General features: G+C 37.5%; 1 protein-coding gene across 5 annotated transcripts in view; it reads right to left on the bottom strand.

Annotated features, from left to right (window-relative positions):
• Positions 1 to 2,397: 2,397 nt before the first annotated feature.
• The window catches only part of TUT7 (terminal uridylyl transferase 7), a 32,597-nt gene continuing 16,611 nt past the window's right edge, over positions 2,398 to 18,383 (bottom strand). For 2 of the 5 annotated variants that reach the window (XM_052700711.1, XM_052700712.1), the window contains exons 13-29: positions 16,996 to 18,134; positions 16,720 to 16,870; positions 15,980 to 16,066; positions 14,738 to 14,838; positions 14,160 to 14,217; positions 13,324 to 13,427; positions 12,184 to 12,273; positions 11,981 to 12,094; positions 11,796 to 11,873; positions 11,057 to 11,234; positions 9,793 to 9,840; positions 9,595 to 9,686; positions 8,376 to 8,491; positions 6,617 to 6,939; positions 4,865 to 4,938; positions 4,646 to 4,709; positions 2,398 to 3,484 (exon numbers count right to left, since the gene is read on the bottom strand). In XM_052700711.1, the coding sequence (XP_052556671.1) occupies positions 3,417 to 3,484; positions 4,646 to 4,709; positions 4,865 to 4,938; positions 6,617 to 6,939; positions 8,376 to 8,491; positions 9,595 to 9,686; positions 9,793 to 9,840; positions 11,057 to 11,234; positions 11,796 to 11,873; positions 11,981 to 12,094; positions 12,184 to 12,273; positions 13,324 to 13,427; positions 14,160 to 14,217; positions 14,738 to 14,838; positions 15,980 to 16,066; positions 16,720 to 16,870; positions 16,996 to 18,134 (2,885 nt within the window). In that variant the 3' untranslated portion in view covers positions 2,398 to 3,416. Of the gene's footprint in view, positions 4,292 to 4,645; positions 4,710 to 4,864; positions 4,939 to 6,616; positions 6,956 to 8,375; positions 8,492 to 9,594; positions 9,687 to 9,792; positions 9,841 to 11,056; positions 11,235 to 11,795; positions 11,874 to 11,980; positions 12,095 to 12,183; positions 12,274 to 13,323; positions 13,428 to 14,159; positions 14,218 to 14,737; positions 14,839 to 15,979; positions 16,067 to 16,719; positions 16,871 to 16,995; positions 18,135 to 18,383 lie in introns of those variants that run through there. The other 3 variants (XM_052700713.1, XM_052700714.1, XM_052700715.1) reach the window with 3 other exon arrangements.

The following is an 18,383-nucleotide window of genomic DNA, read 5'->3' as shown; positions in this document are numbered from 1 at the left end:
CCGCCCCGCCCGACGCGCTTCCGCCATCCGCCCTCATTGGGCAGCCGAGAATGACGGGCAGGCGGTCCGGCCCGCCCCTGCGGCCGTGCTGCGCCGAGGCCGCGTGCGCGCGCCCCTGGGGTGTGTGTCGGAGGAGGCTCAGCGGCTTGTGCGCGGAGATAAGGGGCGTGCGGGGCCCGGCCCTGCCCCCGGGCCGCACCGTCCGTGTCCGCAGGAACGACGGCCAGGGGATGCAGATACAGTCCGATGGAAACAGGGAATGGCGTCTCTGCAGAACCGTAGAGTCACTGTGAAAAAGACCTCTGGGATCACCGACTCCAGCCGTCGACCCACCATCGCCGCGGCTTTCAGTGCATCTGTGCCCTTCTTGAAGTCCACCGGGGCGGCCTGCGCCAGTACCTGATCACTCTTTCTGAGAAAAAAAATGCTTCCAAATATCCAGCGTGAGGTACACAGCCCTCTGCAAATGTGGAATATGTCAGCCGGGCTCTTTATAACTCCCTGAGAGGAGTCTGTAGTAAAGCATAGGTCGCCCTTTTTTCCCAGGTAATAGCAGCAGGATGAGAGGGAATGACCTCAAGTTGCACCAGGGGTGGTTCAAGTTGGATGATTCTTCTCTGAAAGAGTGGTGAGATGTTGCAATGAGCTGCTTAGGAGGATGGTAGACACTGTCCCTGGGGGTATTTAAGAATCGTGTGGATGTGGTACTGACGGTATTGTGCTTTTATCCAGCAGATGACTGAGCACCAGGCATTCATCTGCCCACTGCCCCCTTCCCAAAAGGATAGAGAGAACTGGAAAAAAAGAAAGTAGTTTGAGATCGAACTGTTCACTAAGATAGAGAAAAGGATAACGCTTATGACTATATATACATATATTTATGTATACATGAGCATGTACAAGATGTGCTGCACAGGCCTCCACCACCCTCTGACCTACGCTCAGCTAGACCCCTGAACAGCAAAAGCACTGATTAATCTTCATAGCCTTCAAAACTCCTTCCACGAGGTTATACACTACAAAACAATCCTCTGTCCAGTTTGAGTCAGCTGTCCTGATTCTGCACCTTCCCAGATCCTTGGGATCTTTGCTGGGAATGGCCTTGGCTCTGTGCAACACTGCTTAGCAGCAACTATAAGTATCAGTATGCTATCATCGTTTTTCTCCTAGAACCAGGTGCTCTGAAGAGCTCCATCCCGACTCGAACTAAGACACAGGGACATGGTTATTGGGCATACTGCTGATGGGTTGATGTTGGAATTGGTGATCTCAGAGATGGAAGGCCTTAGACACTCTATGAACCTGAGGCCTTCGTCAGCAACGCTTGTTATGTACAAGCTGGAAGCAAGCGTGCAAATGCAACCAGTTTTTCTGTCTGTACTGTTTGCTTTACCGCCTTGTATAAAGGTGCATGACCGAAATCCTTCATGCAGAAAAATGCACCCGCTGACATTCAGCAGTGCTTGCTGAATGTCTATGGAGACCAGGCAGTGGAAGTGAGCACGGTGAGGCATGCAGTGTATTTCAGCAGTGACAACAGCAGGCCACCTTTGCTGGTGCACATCTTTATGAGCGCGGCAACAAAACCCTACTTGCCAATGAAAATGCACAGCTAATGACAGTGACTTTTGACAAGAGTGTTTTGTAGCTGAGAATTTCTCTATCAAACAGTGCTAATGTACTCTTTGCTGTAGTTTCCACAGAAGTAAGAGGTATTTTCAGAGTGAGTTGGAGGTTGGAAGTGTAATCTGTAGGATTTAGAACTGACTTTAGAAATCTCACACTTGAAAGCTTCACTATAAAACTAAAAAATATCTCAATGCGAAGGTGCTGAGTAGCATAAATGTGATTTATTTAGTTTTAAAAATATCTTCTATCTATAACATTATGCTGTAGTCTCTTAGAGGTGTATACATTTTGTTCTCATCAACAGAACAGAAGGCTAAATAAAATATATATGAGGCATACAAATGTCCTGCATGTGAATTTTGTGGGTATGAATGTGGAAGTATAGAAGAAAATCTCAGGGAAAGAAAATGCTTAAAATTATATGAATAACATGCTATAGAGAACAAAATTGGAATGGTTTTCCATTTGTGAAGCTGGCTAAGATTGGAAATAGGTAAAGAAAAACAACATCTTTTGGGAGAAAGATAAAACACCTAGAAATATAAAGATAGCTGGCTTCATGTTGATGAAGAAAAAAAAAATAGGAGTTAGCTTCCTAAGGTCACCTTGGAAATTCTAACCTTCACATTTAGCGAAAAACAGGTGAAGGAAAAAAAAAAAAAGCACAGCATTTTATAAAACAGATCATTCCAATAAATTAATGATTCATTCCACATTTAAGTCAGGAATACTGAAAGCTACAACTTAAGAAGAAATACAGAAACATAATTCTGGATTTTGATTTTATTTATTTATTTCAAAGTCATAAATAACAGTGGTTTCAATTTTACCATGTAATTATTTCCTGAACAAGACAGAGTACACTACCAGCTCTGGAAGGACTTCAAGTAAAGCTCAAGTTGATAAACCTACTTAAATTCTTGGCTGGTCCAAGGATCCCATTCACATTTTATGAAAATGCACATGTGTTTTCCCCAGATGCCATATATCATTTCTCTATTCCATAAAGCAGTTATGTCTGTATCCCCAAGATAATGAAAAAGATTCTTAGCAGCATCAAACAGGACTGACCTGTTTCTTAGTTGTCTCTTTTTCTTTTTTTTTTTTTTTTTCTTTTTTTTTTCCTCTCTTCTCCTTCCTTGTACACAAGCACAGCAGCAAATTAAATTTCATAAAATCAAAGAAGGGGCAAAAAACTAAAAATCTCACTGGTACTGCTTTACTGCAGAGACAGCTTTAACATATGTTTACTAATGACTGTGTTTTCAGTCCTCTACACGGGGAAAATAAAAACACCACAAAAACCTGTTTGTAAGCACAGTCTACAAGCATTTCAAACACTTTTACACAAATATTCATTAACAATCAACATATATAAATAATATTTGCTCCTTCAAAAAAATCATATTTTGAAGAAAATACATTTATTTGGCCTGCAACAATTTTAGTGCATTTTAAAATGCTCAGGCTGAATGACAAAACCTTGGTCCATTTTCAGTACCTGCATTTATCTATATGATTTACCTAGTAAACAAATACAAAACATCATGGCTTTCTATTAAAATGCTCAGACAATCTATTTAGGAGTAAGGGATCTATGGTATGACACTATATTAAAATCCTTTACTAGCCATCTAAAGTAAGGTTAAAGAAACATGGGTGTTTTAAGTTGAAGATTATTTATGCTGCTGTCCTGTGAATCCAGATGCTTTAGCCAAAGTAAGTTTTTAAGTATAAGAATGAAGTAAATTGCAACTGTATTGCAATTTAACAGTGCTTCATATCCCTCATGATTCTTGCTGGGTCCTCTTCTGTGAGGCTTTTCCCTGAGTCATATATCTATTGGAAAGGCTGCCTGAGATCAGGGGGGGAAAAAAAGCATCACACTTTAAAAGCTTAAAGGTTTCAAATCAAAACAAAACACAAAGAAATCCCAACCCAATAACCACCACTACCACCACCATAGACAGAAACAAACAAACAAAAGTAAAACAAGAAGAAATTACTGTTAAGTTGAACTGCAACGAAAGCACACAAGATCAACTTTATAATATCAGCTGCTAGAGGACAGTAGGAAATACTATAATACAGAAAAGATTACTTTTTTTCCAAATAAATGCCTGAGGACAAACTGCTTTTTTTTTTTTTTTAATTTCCCAAACTCAGCTTCAAAGAATGACTTTTTTCCACACCCCACATAAAACTGAAAACCTACAGAGATATTCAATAGCAGTTTGCAAAGACTTCTCAAATCTCCCTTCAGATGCCCCAGAAGAGATCTATGTATTCCATGGAAAAACCCAAGCTGCTGAATGGTTTGCACTTGCACACAAAACTCAAAGTAATTAAAAAGAAAAAAACAGTTACTTGAAAAATCTTCATTGTGACAGTTAACAAGTTAAATGTGTGAAATTTCTGTAAGGAAGCTGCAGTGGCAACCATGCATCTAACACAGTGCACAAAATGTCTCTGATCCAGAGAGCGTATACAAAGGCCTTTATGTCATCGTCTGTCTGCTACTTGTAAGTGTAATTTTAACTTTCTCGCATTTTGACAGATCAAAAGATGTGCTTTCATAGTCTCTCTTAAGTTAGCTGATCATGTGGAATTCTAGATGATTATTCTGAGGAAGCCTCACAAGAAAGTGCTCCACATGTTGCTCCTGAAGAGAAACACAGAACCCCATGTATGCCAAAACAGAGGGAGAGAAGAGAGATTGATAAAACACCAGATCCTTCTGCAAAATAAATCTATCAGAGTTAAATAAAGAACAAATGGCTGACAGAATTGACATGCCTTATAAGTTTTGTTCCCAAAACACGAACAAAAAAATGGGCTTTTCCAGCTTAAAAAAAAAAAAAAACAAAGAAAAGGTGGTTTCAGAATTATCTGGCAACCTGTTCAGACTGCTGCTGCGTTCAGCAAGCTAGGCAGAGTTTCCATACAGACTGAGAAAGTAAGGTGAAAACGCATGCTTTCACACTGAATTTCTGAACTGAAAGAAAGAGATACAAACCTGTCTGGGGACTCAAAAGTACTTTTCCTTTTTGTTTCTTTTTTTCTTCATGTGTAACCATTCCCTATAAACAACACATATATACTGATGAACCTACAAAACTGAATTACATATTACACATGTTCTCCTTGAAAGCTTAAGTAAGAATAGCTTTAAGTTCCTTTACAAGGGTTTCAGAATATTTACAGAGATCCAGGAAGAAGAGCACTTAACATTTACCTGATTTAATCGACCAGCATGTTTGGCAGTTGGAGGTAAAGGGGATCCACACAACATTTCTGGTTTTGAACCTCCTGAAAAAGTTGTAATATAGCAAAGACTTACTATTTTGAAACTACTTTTCATTTCAGGTACAAAACTACAAAGGTACTTGCATTCTATCTTCATAGCACAGAGAACTTAAGACATTTCTGTTTTCCGCCTTTATATCATATAGAAAAATGGGCACTATGAAATGAGATGCATCCATAGTTAAGCATTTAAGCTAGAAACCCCGATTCCCAAACCTACACAAGGAGACTGGAACCTTCAGAAAATGAATGATGATATTGGGTTAAGTGAATTGACCAAAGCCCCACAAAGTGCTTGTGTATAGCACAGTAAGTCACAAAACCTCTTGGGCCCAGAGAACTATAGAGAACACTTCAGGCACCAGACAAGCAAAAAAGTCCACCCTAGATCAATTCTCCTTCTCTACAAATATATTAATTCCCAAAATACCCATAATTCCCCTCAGCAACCACGAAACAGTCAAGTATATTCCTTTTCAACTCAGCAAACTCAGTATGATGGCAAACATAATCTTAGCAAAAAATGCTCAAAGATAAATTCAAAAGTTAAGTTTAGACTTGACATGCATCTTCAAACTCTCAAAAGCCTAATAAAATGTGGCTTCACTTTATGAACATCTTTTTCATCCACCCAATTCTATTAGTAATCAATTAAGAACACTTACAAATATCCTTAAAATTCTGAGCACATTTGCAACCATTTTCTTACTGCTTCCAGTATTCTGGTAGAGCAACTTTATGCCTTTTTCTATCAAAAACATCTGGCTAAAAGAGTTTCCTTATCTGAGCCAGAAAGAACATTTTTCTAGTAGAGGTTATTTGAAACTGTGTATGCAAAGGATTCCTGTACTTTATTTTGAGATGTCAAGTAATGAGCAAACTGTACAGCTTTTTTCTGTAGTGTGTATATAAATGCTTCTAGACTTAGGGGGAAACTGTAACACTGTGTTCGTTTGTAAGCTAGCTGAAAGTACCATGCACCATGCCAAGAAGTTGCATTTTTATTAGAGTGATTTTCCTACAATAAAGATGACTAGAGACCTGTTTAATGTGAAGGATGACTTAGATACTGCTTAGCAGTTCACTGTTTTCAAGTCTGTCAGTCAAGTTCTATCTTCAGGCAATTACTGTAGTTTCACGTGTTTTTTTTTTAATTTTATTTAACTCAAAGTTGCAAAATAACTCTAAGAAAAATAAGGCAGATTATTTTATCAACCATATTACTGAGTTAGGAAGGACATTCTTTATTTCTTCCCATTCAAAATATTTTATCTGAGCAATTTATTTTCAGTGATCTTGAGGTCCTTATGAAAGAGGTCTATTTTACACGATGGGAAGGAGCTATAAGCCTTTACTGCTATTACCAGGTGCTGAAATAGAAGCTGTATATTGAAACGTTAGCCAACTTTAGCAGTGAAGACAACAGAAGCAATTTCAACACAGTAGGCACTCTCCACTTTCTACTGTTACCTCCTGGCCTGCTAAGAGAAACCATCTCAGTTCTCAGGACACAACAGTTTTGAAAGATAGGTGAAAGTAAAGGGGAAACTGATCATGTCTGACTCTATTTTTAAAAAGTTGGCATGTATGTGAATGCCATTCAAAGGAAAAATATTTAGCTGTTAATGAACTTTGTAACCATAACTTCTGCTTAAACTACTCAGCTTGATCAGTTTCATACCTGCAGCTACCTTATACTGCGGGCATTCCTTTTTAATGTGACCTTCTCTTCCACAGATAAAACAACGTTTTTCTTTTAACTCTCTGTCTTCTTGTCGCTTCCACTTCTCTGTTGATTGCCTGGGAGACCGTTCTTTTCCAGTTTCCACTATTCCCCTTGCTACTTTGCTCTTCTGAGGTGTAAATAGATGCAATTTCCCCTCCTTGACAGAGCTTTCTTTTTCTGTTGTTCTGTTCTGTATTTCTTTGTCCTCTTTGCTTTTCTCTTTGTTTTCTGTGTACCTCTGGTTTTTACTATCTTCATAATCACGTCGTCGCCTCAGTCTGCAAGAGGAAAAGGCTGCAGATTTCATATGTCTTATATACATTAAAGATAAAAACACAAACACTGCATATAGCCTATAAATGGACTCCATGTGTTTCTTCAGTGGGTTAAATAAAGTTAAATGCCTTTGGCTCTTTTAAGAAACAGTTCTACACTGTTATGATATATATATTATTAACTTCACAATTTGATTACAATGCAGCTGAAATTCTATTTTTTTTTCCCCTCTAAAATACGAATGCATCAACGTGAAGATCTTGTTGCTGGAGCTGCAATGACAGTGGAAGAAAAAGGACACCAAATTAAATACTAGCAGATAAAAATAGAGCTCTCATTCTACTTCTTGTACCATTCCAGGAGAAATCTACCTTTCTTCCAAAATGGCATATATTCACTCTCTCTACAAATCACGTATAAAGGAAGATGCTTCTAGCATTCAAAGTGACTTAAAGATGTATCAGTGAGGACCTGGGTGCCATTACTGATCTGGTTTCATTTTACTTGTTTATTTATGAACTGGAGAAGGAACAATCAGTGTCTGATGATAACAGACTCCTTTGCTCAGTCAGATGCAGCACTAATGACAAGAAAACTTCTTCAAACTCACAAAACTGAATAAACTGATAGCAGACAAACTTCACCACAGATAAATTGTAAATAATGCATCCTGGCAAAAATAATCTAGACCATGGCTATAGAATATACAAAGGAAAGCTGGCAATTAGATCTAAAAATAGACCTGAAGTATCTTGGAATCATTTTAAAGAATCACTAAAAAAAAAAAAACACCCAAAAAACAAAACCCCCACCCCAATACAAACAAGAAAACCAGAAAAACTGACTAACAGTAGTAGCCAAGAAGTTTACCAGAATATCTGCATCATCAGGTAACATATCAAGAACTATACAGAAAGGACTTTTTTTTTGTGCTGAGTAAAACTATGGCGTGCCTCCAGCTACGTACTTTGTGTTAGTCTAATGTGAATACTTTAAGAAGAAGGTAGCACAGTGACAGAAAGTATAGAGAAAGGCAGGTAAAATGAAGGAGCAATTACTAAAAAGGGCACAGACACTAATTTGGCGAGAAGCTACAAGATGAACACAACTGTGACTTCAAATCTCACACAGGCATTATCAATACTCATTAATCCTCCTATGCAGTGCTTATGAAACCAAATGAATGCAAGAGAAGAGATCCCCAGAAGACAGCCAACTAGTGTACCTGTCATAAAGAGCATCTCCTATTGCAATGGCTGGACAAAGGACTGAAGAAATATCAGTCTTATACCACTTATTTTCATAAATGCAGAATTTCATTGATTTCTGCTCTATGGAATGCCGTATGGAATATAGCTGTGAATGCACAGCTTTAGCATCCCTGTTCTAATCTTCCTTCTAAGGAAATAGATCTCAGAGATCCCAAAACTATACTCACTTTCTTCTCATGGGACAATCTTTCATGAAATGGCCAATTTTACCACAAATTCTGCAGCATCTATCATTTGGTGCCAATTCTCCTTCTGTCAGTACCTCTGGATCAAAGAAGTACTCCTGAAAAAAAAAAAATCACAGAATCACAGAATTGTAGGGGTTGGAAGGGACCTCCAGAGATCATCGAGTCCAACCCCCCTGCCAAAGCAGGTTCCCTACAGCAGATCGCACAGGTAGGCATCCAGGCAGGTCTTGAACATCTCCAGAGAAGGAGACTCCACCACCTTCCTGGGCAGCCTGTTCCAGTGCTCCGTCACCTCACTGTAAAGAATTTCCTTTGGACATTTGTGCAGAACTTCCTGTGCTGCAGTTTCCAGCCGTTTCCCCTTGTCCTGTCTCCACTCACCACTGAAAACAGTCTGGCCTCGCCATTCTGCCCCCACACCTTAGATATTTATAGACCTGGATCAGGTCCCCTCTCAGTCTCCTTTTCTCAAGGCTGAACAGACCCAGTTCACTCAGCCTTTCCTCATAGGAGAGATGCTCCAGGCCCTTCACCATCTTCGTGGCCCTCCACGGGACTCTTTCCAAGAAATCCTTGTCTTTTTTGTACTGGGGTGCCCAGAACTGGACACAGTACTCCAGATGAGGCCTCACCAGGGCAGAGTAGAGGGGGAGGATCACCTCCTTCAACCTGCTGGACACACTCTTTTTAATGCACCCCAGTAAGCCATTGGCCTTTTTGGCCACAAGGGCACACTGCTGATGCATATGATGCATATAAAAATGATGCATATAAATTACAAGTTCATACACTGGGCAATCAAAACATATAAGTAAGTTGTTGAAATTTTGCTTATGTACAGTTCTGACAGATCTAACGAGATAAAATCGTCCACTGCTTCCTCTTCCCCACAGGCAGCCGGCTGACTACCAGGTGTGCAACATTCTTTCTTAAACCAGTCTTAAAAAACCCTAAGCTTTTCTGAAGGACGCTGAACTGTCTAAAAGCCTACATAATGAATATCTCCCTTGATCAGTATTTTGTATGCCCCCACATTTTATAGGCAAACAATATGAAAAAAAGTACTCAGTAATAACAGTTCAAGGATTTATAAGAGCACTGCTGAAATTAAGAAAAGCATTAAGAGACCATAACCGTGTTCTTAAAAGTGAGTTACACAATGAAAAACATGCATATGATGCCCTTAGGAGCAGCTTACCATTTTTGATGGATATTCTTTAGGAAATATTTTTACAGGAGTACCAAATACTCTTCTGCCGTTTATAAAAGCTTTCATTATAAAGTTTGTCACTAGGGAAACACACACAAAAAAAGAGAAAACATCATGTGAACATCAAACAAGCCAGTAAAACAAGAATTGTCACTTAATATCCAAGTTTTTCAACAGGAAACTTACTTTTTCTTGATAATCCAGCTCCAAGATTGTGGTTCAAATCGAAGGGGTCTGTATGGAAAGCATTAGAGATATAAATATTTATATGCATATATATACACACATACACACACAAACAACCCAAGACAACTGTTTTGAAAACAGAATTAATGCACTAAAATTAAACTGTTTGTGAATTTCTGGAAAATAAATTAACTTCATGGACAAAGGATCACGTGAGATGAAAAGTGAATGAAGCAGCCCCAAGCGCATTAGGCACAGTATAGATTGACAGTCAAGGGAAGGAATTGTTCCACTCTGCTCTGTACTTTTGCAGCATCACCTCGAGCACTGTGTGCAGGTTTGTGCACTGCAATATAAGAACATAAAGCTACAAGGGAATGTCAGAAGGAGAGCTATAAAGGTGATGAACGGCCTGGTGGGCAAAGTGTATGAGAAGTGACAAAGGTCCCTTCGATTCTTCAGTCTGGAGAGGAACAGACTCAAGAGAGGCCTCATGGCGACCTACAGCTTCCTCATGAGGGGAGCAGAGGGGCAGATGATGATCTCTTCTCTCTGGTGACAGCAATAGGACCTGAGGAAACGGCATGGAACTGCATCAGGAGAAGGTCAAGTTGGGGATAAAGAAAATGTTCTTCACTGGAGGGTGGTCAAACCCTGGAATCTGCTCCCCAGGGCAATGGTCATGGCCCCAACCCGCCGGAGTTCAAGAAGCATAAGGAGAATGCTCTCAGAGATAGGGCTCGAATTCTGGTAGGTCCTATCTGGAGCCGGAAACTGGGCTCTGTGATCCCTATCATTCCAAATCGGAATATTCTGTGGTTCTATAAAAGAATATGCTTAAGCTGTATATGGGGCAAGACAGCAGAAGTTCTTTCTGTGAAAGTCACATGGCCCAGAAAATGACTTATGGAACATTTCTAAAATGTATCACTGCATTTTCCTAATAGAGATCTTAGCGTTAACAGTGTAATACATATACAACATTAAACTGGTCATTCAAATATGAACTCTGCTAACCTTACTATTAGTGGGAAAATCTCACAAGTATGATTTCTGCTTTGCAGCTTTTTTGCAGGTGGGAAGAAAAAGAATAATTTTTAGCTCCTCTGAAAATGAATGGGAATTTTATGAAGACTTAAAACGTAACAAAATAGCAACTTGTAATCTATTAATAGAAAACTAAATAAGCCAACACAGAATGACCAAGTTTTTCATGTGGACATTAAAGAAATTCCATATAGGGATGTACATTATGTGATTTTACCTTCAATAACAATGTATTTGGATGTCCACTGCTTCTTGAAAGTTGTAAGCAGGTTCTTTCTCCTAATGCAGATGACATGCTCTTTAAAATCAAAGTCTTCAGTGTAAAAACGAAGAAGTCCCAGCCACAGTTGCCCTACAGATTCAGTGTTTTTGCCAAAGTCAGGCCAAACAACTGGCTGAAAATGACAGAAATATGTTTATTTTCTACACTTACACTGGAGAGAATAACTTAATAACTTTCAAATCCAACACAATCCAGTTACTCCAGGATACTTTCTTTCTAAACTGCCACTAAGAACCCAATTATTGATTTTATAATAGCATGTCTTTAAACTTCAACAGAACTTTTAACATTAGGTTTTGCCTTTAATAATTCACTGTAAATGCTCACTTAATTCAAAATTATTCAATAGGTTTAACCTACTATGGCCATAAGCGTAATTAATATTTAAAAGAAATTCTCTGCTCAGTAACGTGATGCACATAATGATTAATCATCATCAACATCTGAAAGCAATTTATTTTAAAACTACTTTTTTCAGGTTATGCAGTGGATTTTTTTTGTTTGCTTCTTTTTCAATGTACAGATGCTTGCACTGCTGGGTTGAATAGAACCATGTTCTTAGAAGTTCACATTTCAATTTATAAAGCAGTAGCTACTTCAGTTCCACTACTGTGTTCAATCAATATGTCTGAGAACATTTCTTAAAATGAATTCTTTTTCATTTTTTACTCACCAACTCTTCTATCTTATCAAAGAAATAAACGTTCCAACCATCAACTAAAATTTCAGGCTTTTTTGGTTCTTTGTAGATCTGAAAACATAGTATTAAATTCAACAGAAAAGCCTTTAAGAACAACACTAACATTCTTCTGATCAATACTGTGTACAGGTACTGGTTTCTTTATTGATATACTGTACCTCTTGAAGAACAGGGATGACAGGTGGATTTCTCTGTTGAAGAAAATAAAGCACCATAAGAGTATATGCATAAGAAGAAAGGCTACCACGAGATGCATCTCCAATGTCGCACATCTAGAAAAAGGAACACAAATTACATTTTTTTTATGATCATCACCTCATGGTGCAGGTACTACCTCATCCTGAATGCCCAAAAAACTCACCTTTGTAAAAACTTTCATCGTATAGCACAGATATTTCACTCGAGGATCAATGGCTGCATATGATGAAAGAAGTCTTGTATTATGCAAGGCCTATGAAAATAAGAAATCCATATATGAAATATAGGAGGTCTGAAGAAGTTGAGGGAATGAGCTGAAAACACATAAAATGTTTTTAGTCAAGAGAAGACAACGAATGATTCAGAGCACTGTAGATTCAGAGTTCACATGCATACTTCTTCAATTTTAATTTACTTACTGAGTTTGTGTTAACAGCCTGTAGAGCTGTGAGCTCAACAGTTAAGCCCCGCATAGTAGAATGTATATTGAGAAAGGAAACATTCAACAGTGAGGTTATCACTACTACTCTACTGAAAGGCTAACAAACAACTCATGCTTCTCAGAGTTGCTATAAAGCAGAATTCACAGAACACTACTTCAGAAAGTGAAGTATTCATCTATTAATGCATTTTCAAAATATACGGTAGGAGGTTAATTCTTGAATTAAGAGATTTCATTCCAGAAAAGTGAGAGCTATCAAATTACCCATGGGGATGCAAAACTTCAAGTACACACTTTTAGATTTTGTAGTTGAGGTATCCTTCTCTACTTGGGCTCCCCTCAGACTCATACAGAAGCTTCAGAAAGCTTAATGCTTGGCTCTAAAACTCACTTTCCTTCAATGCTGCAAGGAGCTGCCTATTGATGTACAAAACATCGGAAAAAAACAAATGATACTTCTTTTTAAAATATTTGGCCAATGACTTTTTTCTAAATTGTGTTGTATTCTAGTCCAGGCAAGCTGGATTCCTGTTAGTATCCCACGCCTCAAAAGCTAAGTATGACTTGTGATGGGAATTGAGGGATGGGAAAAGTGAAGTTATATTATTGTCTGTTTCACAGAAAGAATTAAACACTATCACTTATCATTACTGAAGAACTACTATCTTGTCTTACAGATGTATTAACACTGAAGTCCTGATTGCACAATTGATTGCACCATGTCAAAAATAACTCATCTGTGCTTGGAAATTTAAAACTGGAGTAGAACTGGAACCACTTATAATTGAACCTAGACAAAACAATCATTTCATTCCCAAGAAGCAGCCCCACATTTTATTACTAAAAACCAGATAACCTTACCAGAGTGTTATATAAACTGATGTCTACTTCAAGACCACTTCTGACATGGAAAAATTTGACAATTGGGACTTTAGCAGTTGTTATAGGCAAGACATTTCGTAGACCTAGGAGGAAATATTTCATTACTCAATGTCTACAATACAGTCATAACAGTATGGAATACTCTCCAAATAATCCCAAACTGTAATAAGAATGCTACACAATAAAATCTTAGTTGATATCAAAATTGTATCAGTAATACATGATTATTAAATGACTTCAGGCATTCGCCAAACACTTTGAATTATGAATACTACATATTACATATACAAATATAGTTATGCCCTCCCCCCTCAATAAAACAAAGATTAGTCCAAATGTAACAGCAAAATAAACTTAGGAGGTTGTTTACGATTCACTCTTATTTATGTTAAAAGACATGCAAGATAAACCAACACAAGCAGTGTAAAACTGTTTCTCTTGTAGATCAAGAAGGACTACTTCAAGCTTGTATTAGGCTACCTTTTATCATTACATTACTAGGCACTAAATGCAAAAATACAATATAGCTACTAACATGAAGCCTCAAACTTCAACTTAAGGCTCATTTTTACACATTAAGGTTATGAATCTGCCCAATTCAGTTGGGCACAGTCTGCCCAATTCAGTTGCAGTTTTATAATATTATAACTCAGAAACCTACACATACAAATAAATACAAAAGTCCACAACATAATCTCTTAGTTATCAATATTAAACTCATACAACAATTTCATGACTTTCCATCTACAGGGCCCAAAATTTTCACGTATCAACTGAAGTCATAAACAGAATAACTTATTTCAATGTTTAATTACCTGACTGTTTCTTGAGAACTTTTGCTAAATCTTCAATAATTTTGATACAATCAAGTCCCTAAGACAGTAAGAAAAAAAAGTCAAAACTCAAATAATACCTGCTACAAATGTTTCAAACAAATCTTTTATTAGTTGCTATTTAAGTTTAAAGTTACATAACTGGGTTTCATATAAAACGATTAGGTATACACCAGAAATTGTTTCAAAATAGCACTTGTAACTTCAGCACTAGACAGACAGTACCTCAATACAGGCTTTTTAAAACTTTTGTTTTATACATGAAAGACTCATTTCATGTTCCACTGTTTCCCATTCATCGTTGCTCGTGCCAAAAAAAATGTTATTTATCTGCACAGCTAATACTAGAAATTATGCTAGCACCCTAATTCAGAAGAAAACTGTTTATGAAGAACTGAGGTTCTTAAACTCATGCACAGATCAGTAACAAAAAAAGGTAACGCCATCTTCTTTTGTCACACCTACTTGTGTTTTCCTCTATCTGAAAAGCTTTCATAAAGCTACAACATACATACAGTACAAAGTTTGCATTCACTGGAAAAAAAATCTTGTCAAACTACCTCAGCAGTTTCCAACCCATCCATCGTCATACAGATATCAAGATCACTTTGTTTGAAACCAAAGCCATTTTTTGAGGAGCCAAACAAATTCAGCTTTGTTCCTGTAAGAGATGTGATGGGTTATAATCACATGTTAACAAACAAAAGCTTGAAACCACTGCATGCTTTTTAATACAGGCATGAAAACACTAGTGATTTTTATGTTACTTTAAAACTTAGTTCCTATCAAATTCAAAATGATCTCTGCTTTCATTAGCTAAAGTGAGAAGTCTGACAGAAGCAAATTCGGTGTTCCCAAGTTAAGCATTCGGGCCAGGACTGAAACCAGATTAGAATAGGATTGCTTTCTACAAGAGATCTTTGAGATAAGGCACCTCTGAAGTCCAAGTCCTACATATAAAAGAACCCAGAAAGAAAACAACAGTTTCATACAGCCAAGATCCGAGAAAAAGCCAAAATTTAAAAATATTTCAATGCCGATAATCTGTAGCAGGAATATTATGGATCAAATGCTTTTGTCCCTATAACAAATTTAAAGAAGTATATATATGCAAACATATAGACTAATGTATGTATGCAAGTGCACATACATATAGACAGACAGACAAACTTTGAGGCATTACCAAGTTTTCCATGTCTTGGTAAGTATAAAGAGAGTAGTGATGAAAACACAGAAACATGCATGTAAACTAAAAAATTGTTCTTTAACCTTGAAATCAAGACCCCTACCAGAATTCTTAAAAACAAAAAAGCCTTTTTTTTTTTTTTAAAGAAGATATAATGAGAAGCCTGGTTAATGAATGAAGCTAAAACAGCTATCTTGAAACTGTCCTACTGCTTTTATTTTCTCTTTAACTTGCCCTTGTTCCTTTGTACAGATGCATTCTTATGCATGATAAAGTCACAGAAGGGTTAAAATAAAATCTATGGGGAGGCTATTGCTTTTCTTAGTCTCTTTAAGCAAACAAACCACACAACTAACCTAGTTTTCAAGTCTTTCTTCTTTGTTAAAAGAAGTAAAATTCATATCAACAGGAAGAAAGTCCAGGGCATCATACACAAAATTGAGACATTAAGATATGTTAATAATATGACCATTGTAACAGAAGATATACAATAAACAACAATACAGATCAAATGCTCAAAACTAAAATGTTTATTATGCTGACTTGACATGTTTTCTTGGAAAACACTTAAATATGAACACATCAAAGCATGAATATAAAGGCAGAACTTAATCACCTGGGAATTCCAGTCTAATGAAGTTTTCCAGGTTTTGTCTTATATGTTCCCGAGCCTGATCCTCTATAATATTTGGAGCAAAATCCTCTTTAAAAATGAACAAACAAACAGTTAAGGTAAACTGATCTGTAAAAAGAGTCAACAACAAAGATTGAAAAAGGGAGGGGAGCATAGTAAGGGGGAGAGAAAAGCAGAAGATTCAAATGTGAGGGAACGATAACAAGGATGAAGTAGAAGGGAAATACCTGCTCAAAGAAAAACATTAATTAGACAAATAATGCATTTTGTCTGGTCAGAAATGGCGAGAGAGAAAGGAAGAAAGTTGGGCCACTCTGAAAAGAACAAAAGTGGAGAAGTGTTATAAAACAGTATTCTGATTTGAATTTTTCAAGAACACTGAAGTCTTGTTGAGAATCGTTACTTGAATTTTTAATGTAAAAGCACCAGTCAAAACACTCCACCATAAAACAAACTCTTAGATTTATATTAAGATTCCTAAACTAGTTGTCAGACAGCCATTGCCACAGAGGCAAACCTAAATATTTTTTATTTCTCAAGGTATACACTCTAGACACAGTCCTACCGTATTCTTACAAATCTTATAAAGTACAGTCATACTGTAGCCAGTGCAGCAAATAAACTAGACACCTTTATAATAATAGCTTCTGGTTGTCATTGATTTTTGCAGTTGTTTTTCTTTTTTTCTTCCCCATAATAGCATGTAAAGGAGAAAAACTTACGGTAACACTGGACACAAACTTGATCTAGAATAACTGAAAACTTGGGTGTCAGAGGTGGCAGTGGGTCCAGCTCAATTTTCTTGAAGTCTTCTGGACAATCTCGTTTTAAGTGACCTTCCCGTTTGCACAAGCTACACACTACTGTAGGAGACTGCATGAACAGAAAGCAAAATTGGTTTCAAAAAGCATAACCCCTTAACGAAGTTGAACAGTACTTTCATATAACTGATTAGAGAGCATAAACAACATGTGCACATTCTGTTAAAGCTCGCTTACCTTGCCTTTTGTAAAAGCTTGTTTACTAAATTCATAAAAGAGTTCAGATTCTAAACACTTTTCTACCACTGCATTCTCTTCACAAAGATCTCCCTTCTCAGTAAGATCCTCTTGACTGAAACTGATCCTCAGAGATCCGTGAATGTTGTCTTTGAAACGGTTTTCTTCATATTTATTAATGATGGATAAATCATCATCTTCCTCAGACAGGGCATTCTCATCTCCAGATCCAGGGTATGTATTGTCTAGTTCACCTTTGGTTGTTAGGATACCACCACATGCTGCCTGGTTTAGAAGACTCAGTTCTTCCTCCTCTTCCTCCTCCTCTGAGTTAATCACTTCAGCCAGTTGATTCTTTGTTGAATGTATGAACTTCTGGGGGGATTCATCCAGTTCATCAGTACCTTCAGTACTCTCCTCATCAGCATCAATCTTGTTATCCATTATGCCTGTGCACTCCAAGCCAAACTCATCACTCTCTGTAAGTGCTGTTATTTGAAAACCTTCCAAGTCTGAAGTACTGCATGTCTCTATATCATGATCTGTCATTGTTACAGGGAGATCTCCACCATCGCTGTCTTCATCTATTCCCTGATCAGTAGACAAGATATTATTCCATCTTGTTTCTTGCTCTTGTTCTTCTTCTTCCTCCTCCTCCTCCTCCTCATTTCCACTCTCCATCTCTTCACAACTTGGTTTAAAGCCCTCATTATCTCCAGAAATAACCTCTTCAACTATGCAGTCTGAATCTTCTTGAACAATTCCCAAATGACTTGTATCATCAGCCAGTTCTTCTTCTGTCACGCTCTCTGAGCCATCACACACCTTTGAAGGAAAAGTTCCATGTACCTGAGGAATATCTGTAGTTTCAATTACATAACCTTCCACTACTGCTGTGTTAATTATACCACTGACATTTTGCAACTCAGAATTGTCAGGCTTTACACTGTCACTTCCATTGTCCAGCTTTACAGACTCCTCCTCATTGGCATTTGGAAGGGATTTTTTTCTCAATTTCACAGGTTTTTTGTGAGGTAAAGCAAAATACTTGTAAGTTGCTCTCAAGCAGTGAAGAATGTATTCGTACATTAGCTGGCTGTTCAGAGTTCTTGCAACATTCCTTTTGACCGAATATGGGTCTAGTAGAAAGAAAAATTAAGCCAGCAGTGCAGAGGTTAACTTTTAAAAAAGTAATATACTTAGATACTTCAAAAAATTCCAATATAGTATTGTTAGTTACACTAAAATGCCTAGGAACATAAATGTATGAATACAACTGAAGACAATTTATTTTATGTTTTTAAAGGCCAGCTACATCACTCACATTACTTCTGATAACACCACCCCAAACTGATTTTTTTAAAAACATTCTACAACACTGCTGGGCT

Source organism: Tympanuchus pallidicinctus, unplaced genomic scaffold, assembly GCF_026119805.1.
Source record: "Tympanuchus pallidicinctus isolate F22 unplaced genomic scaffold, pur_lepc_1.0 scaffold4, whole genome shotgun sequence".
NCBI classification, from domain to species: domain Eukaryota; kingdom Metazoa; phylum Chordata; class Aves; order Galliformes; family Phasianidae; genus Tympanuchus; species Tympanuchus pallidicinctus.
Note: the sequence above shows the minus strand (reverse complement) of the source record. Positions and strands in the feature narration are given on the sequence as shown.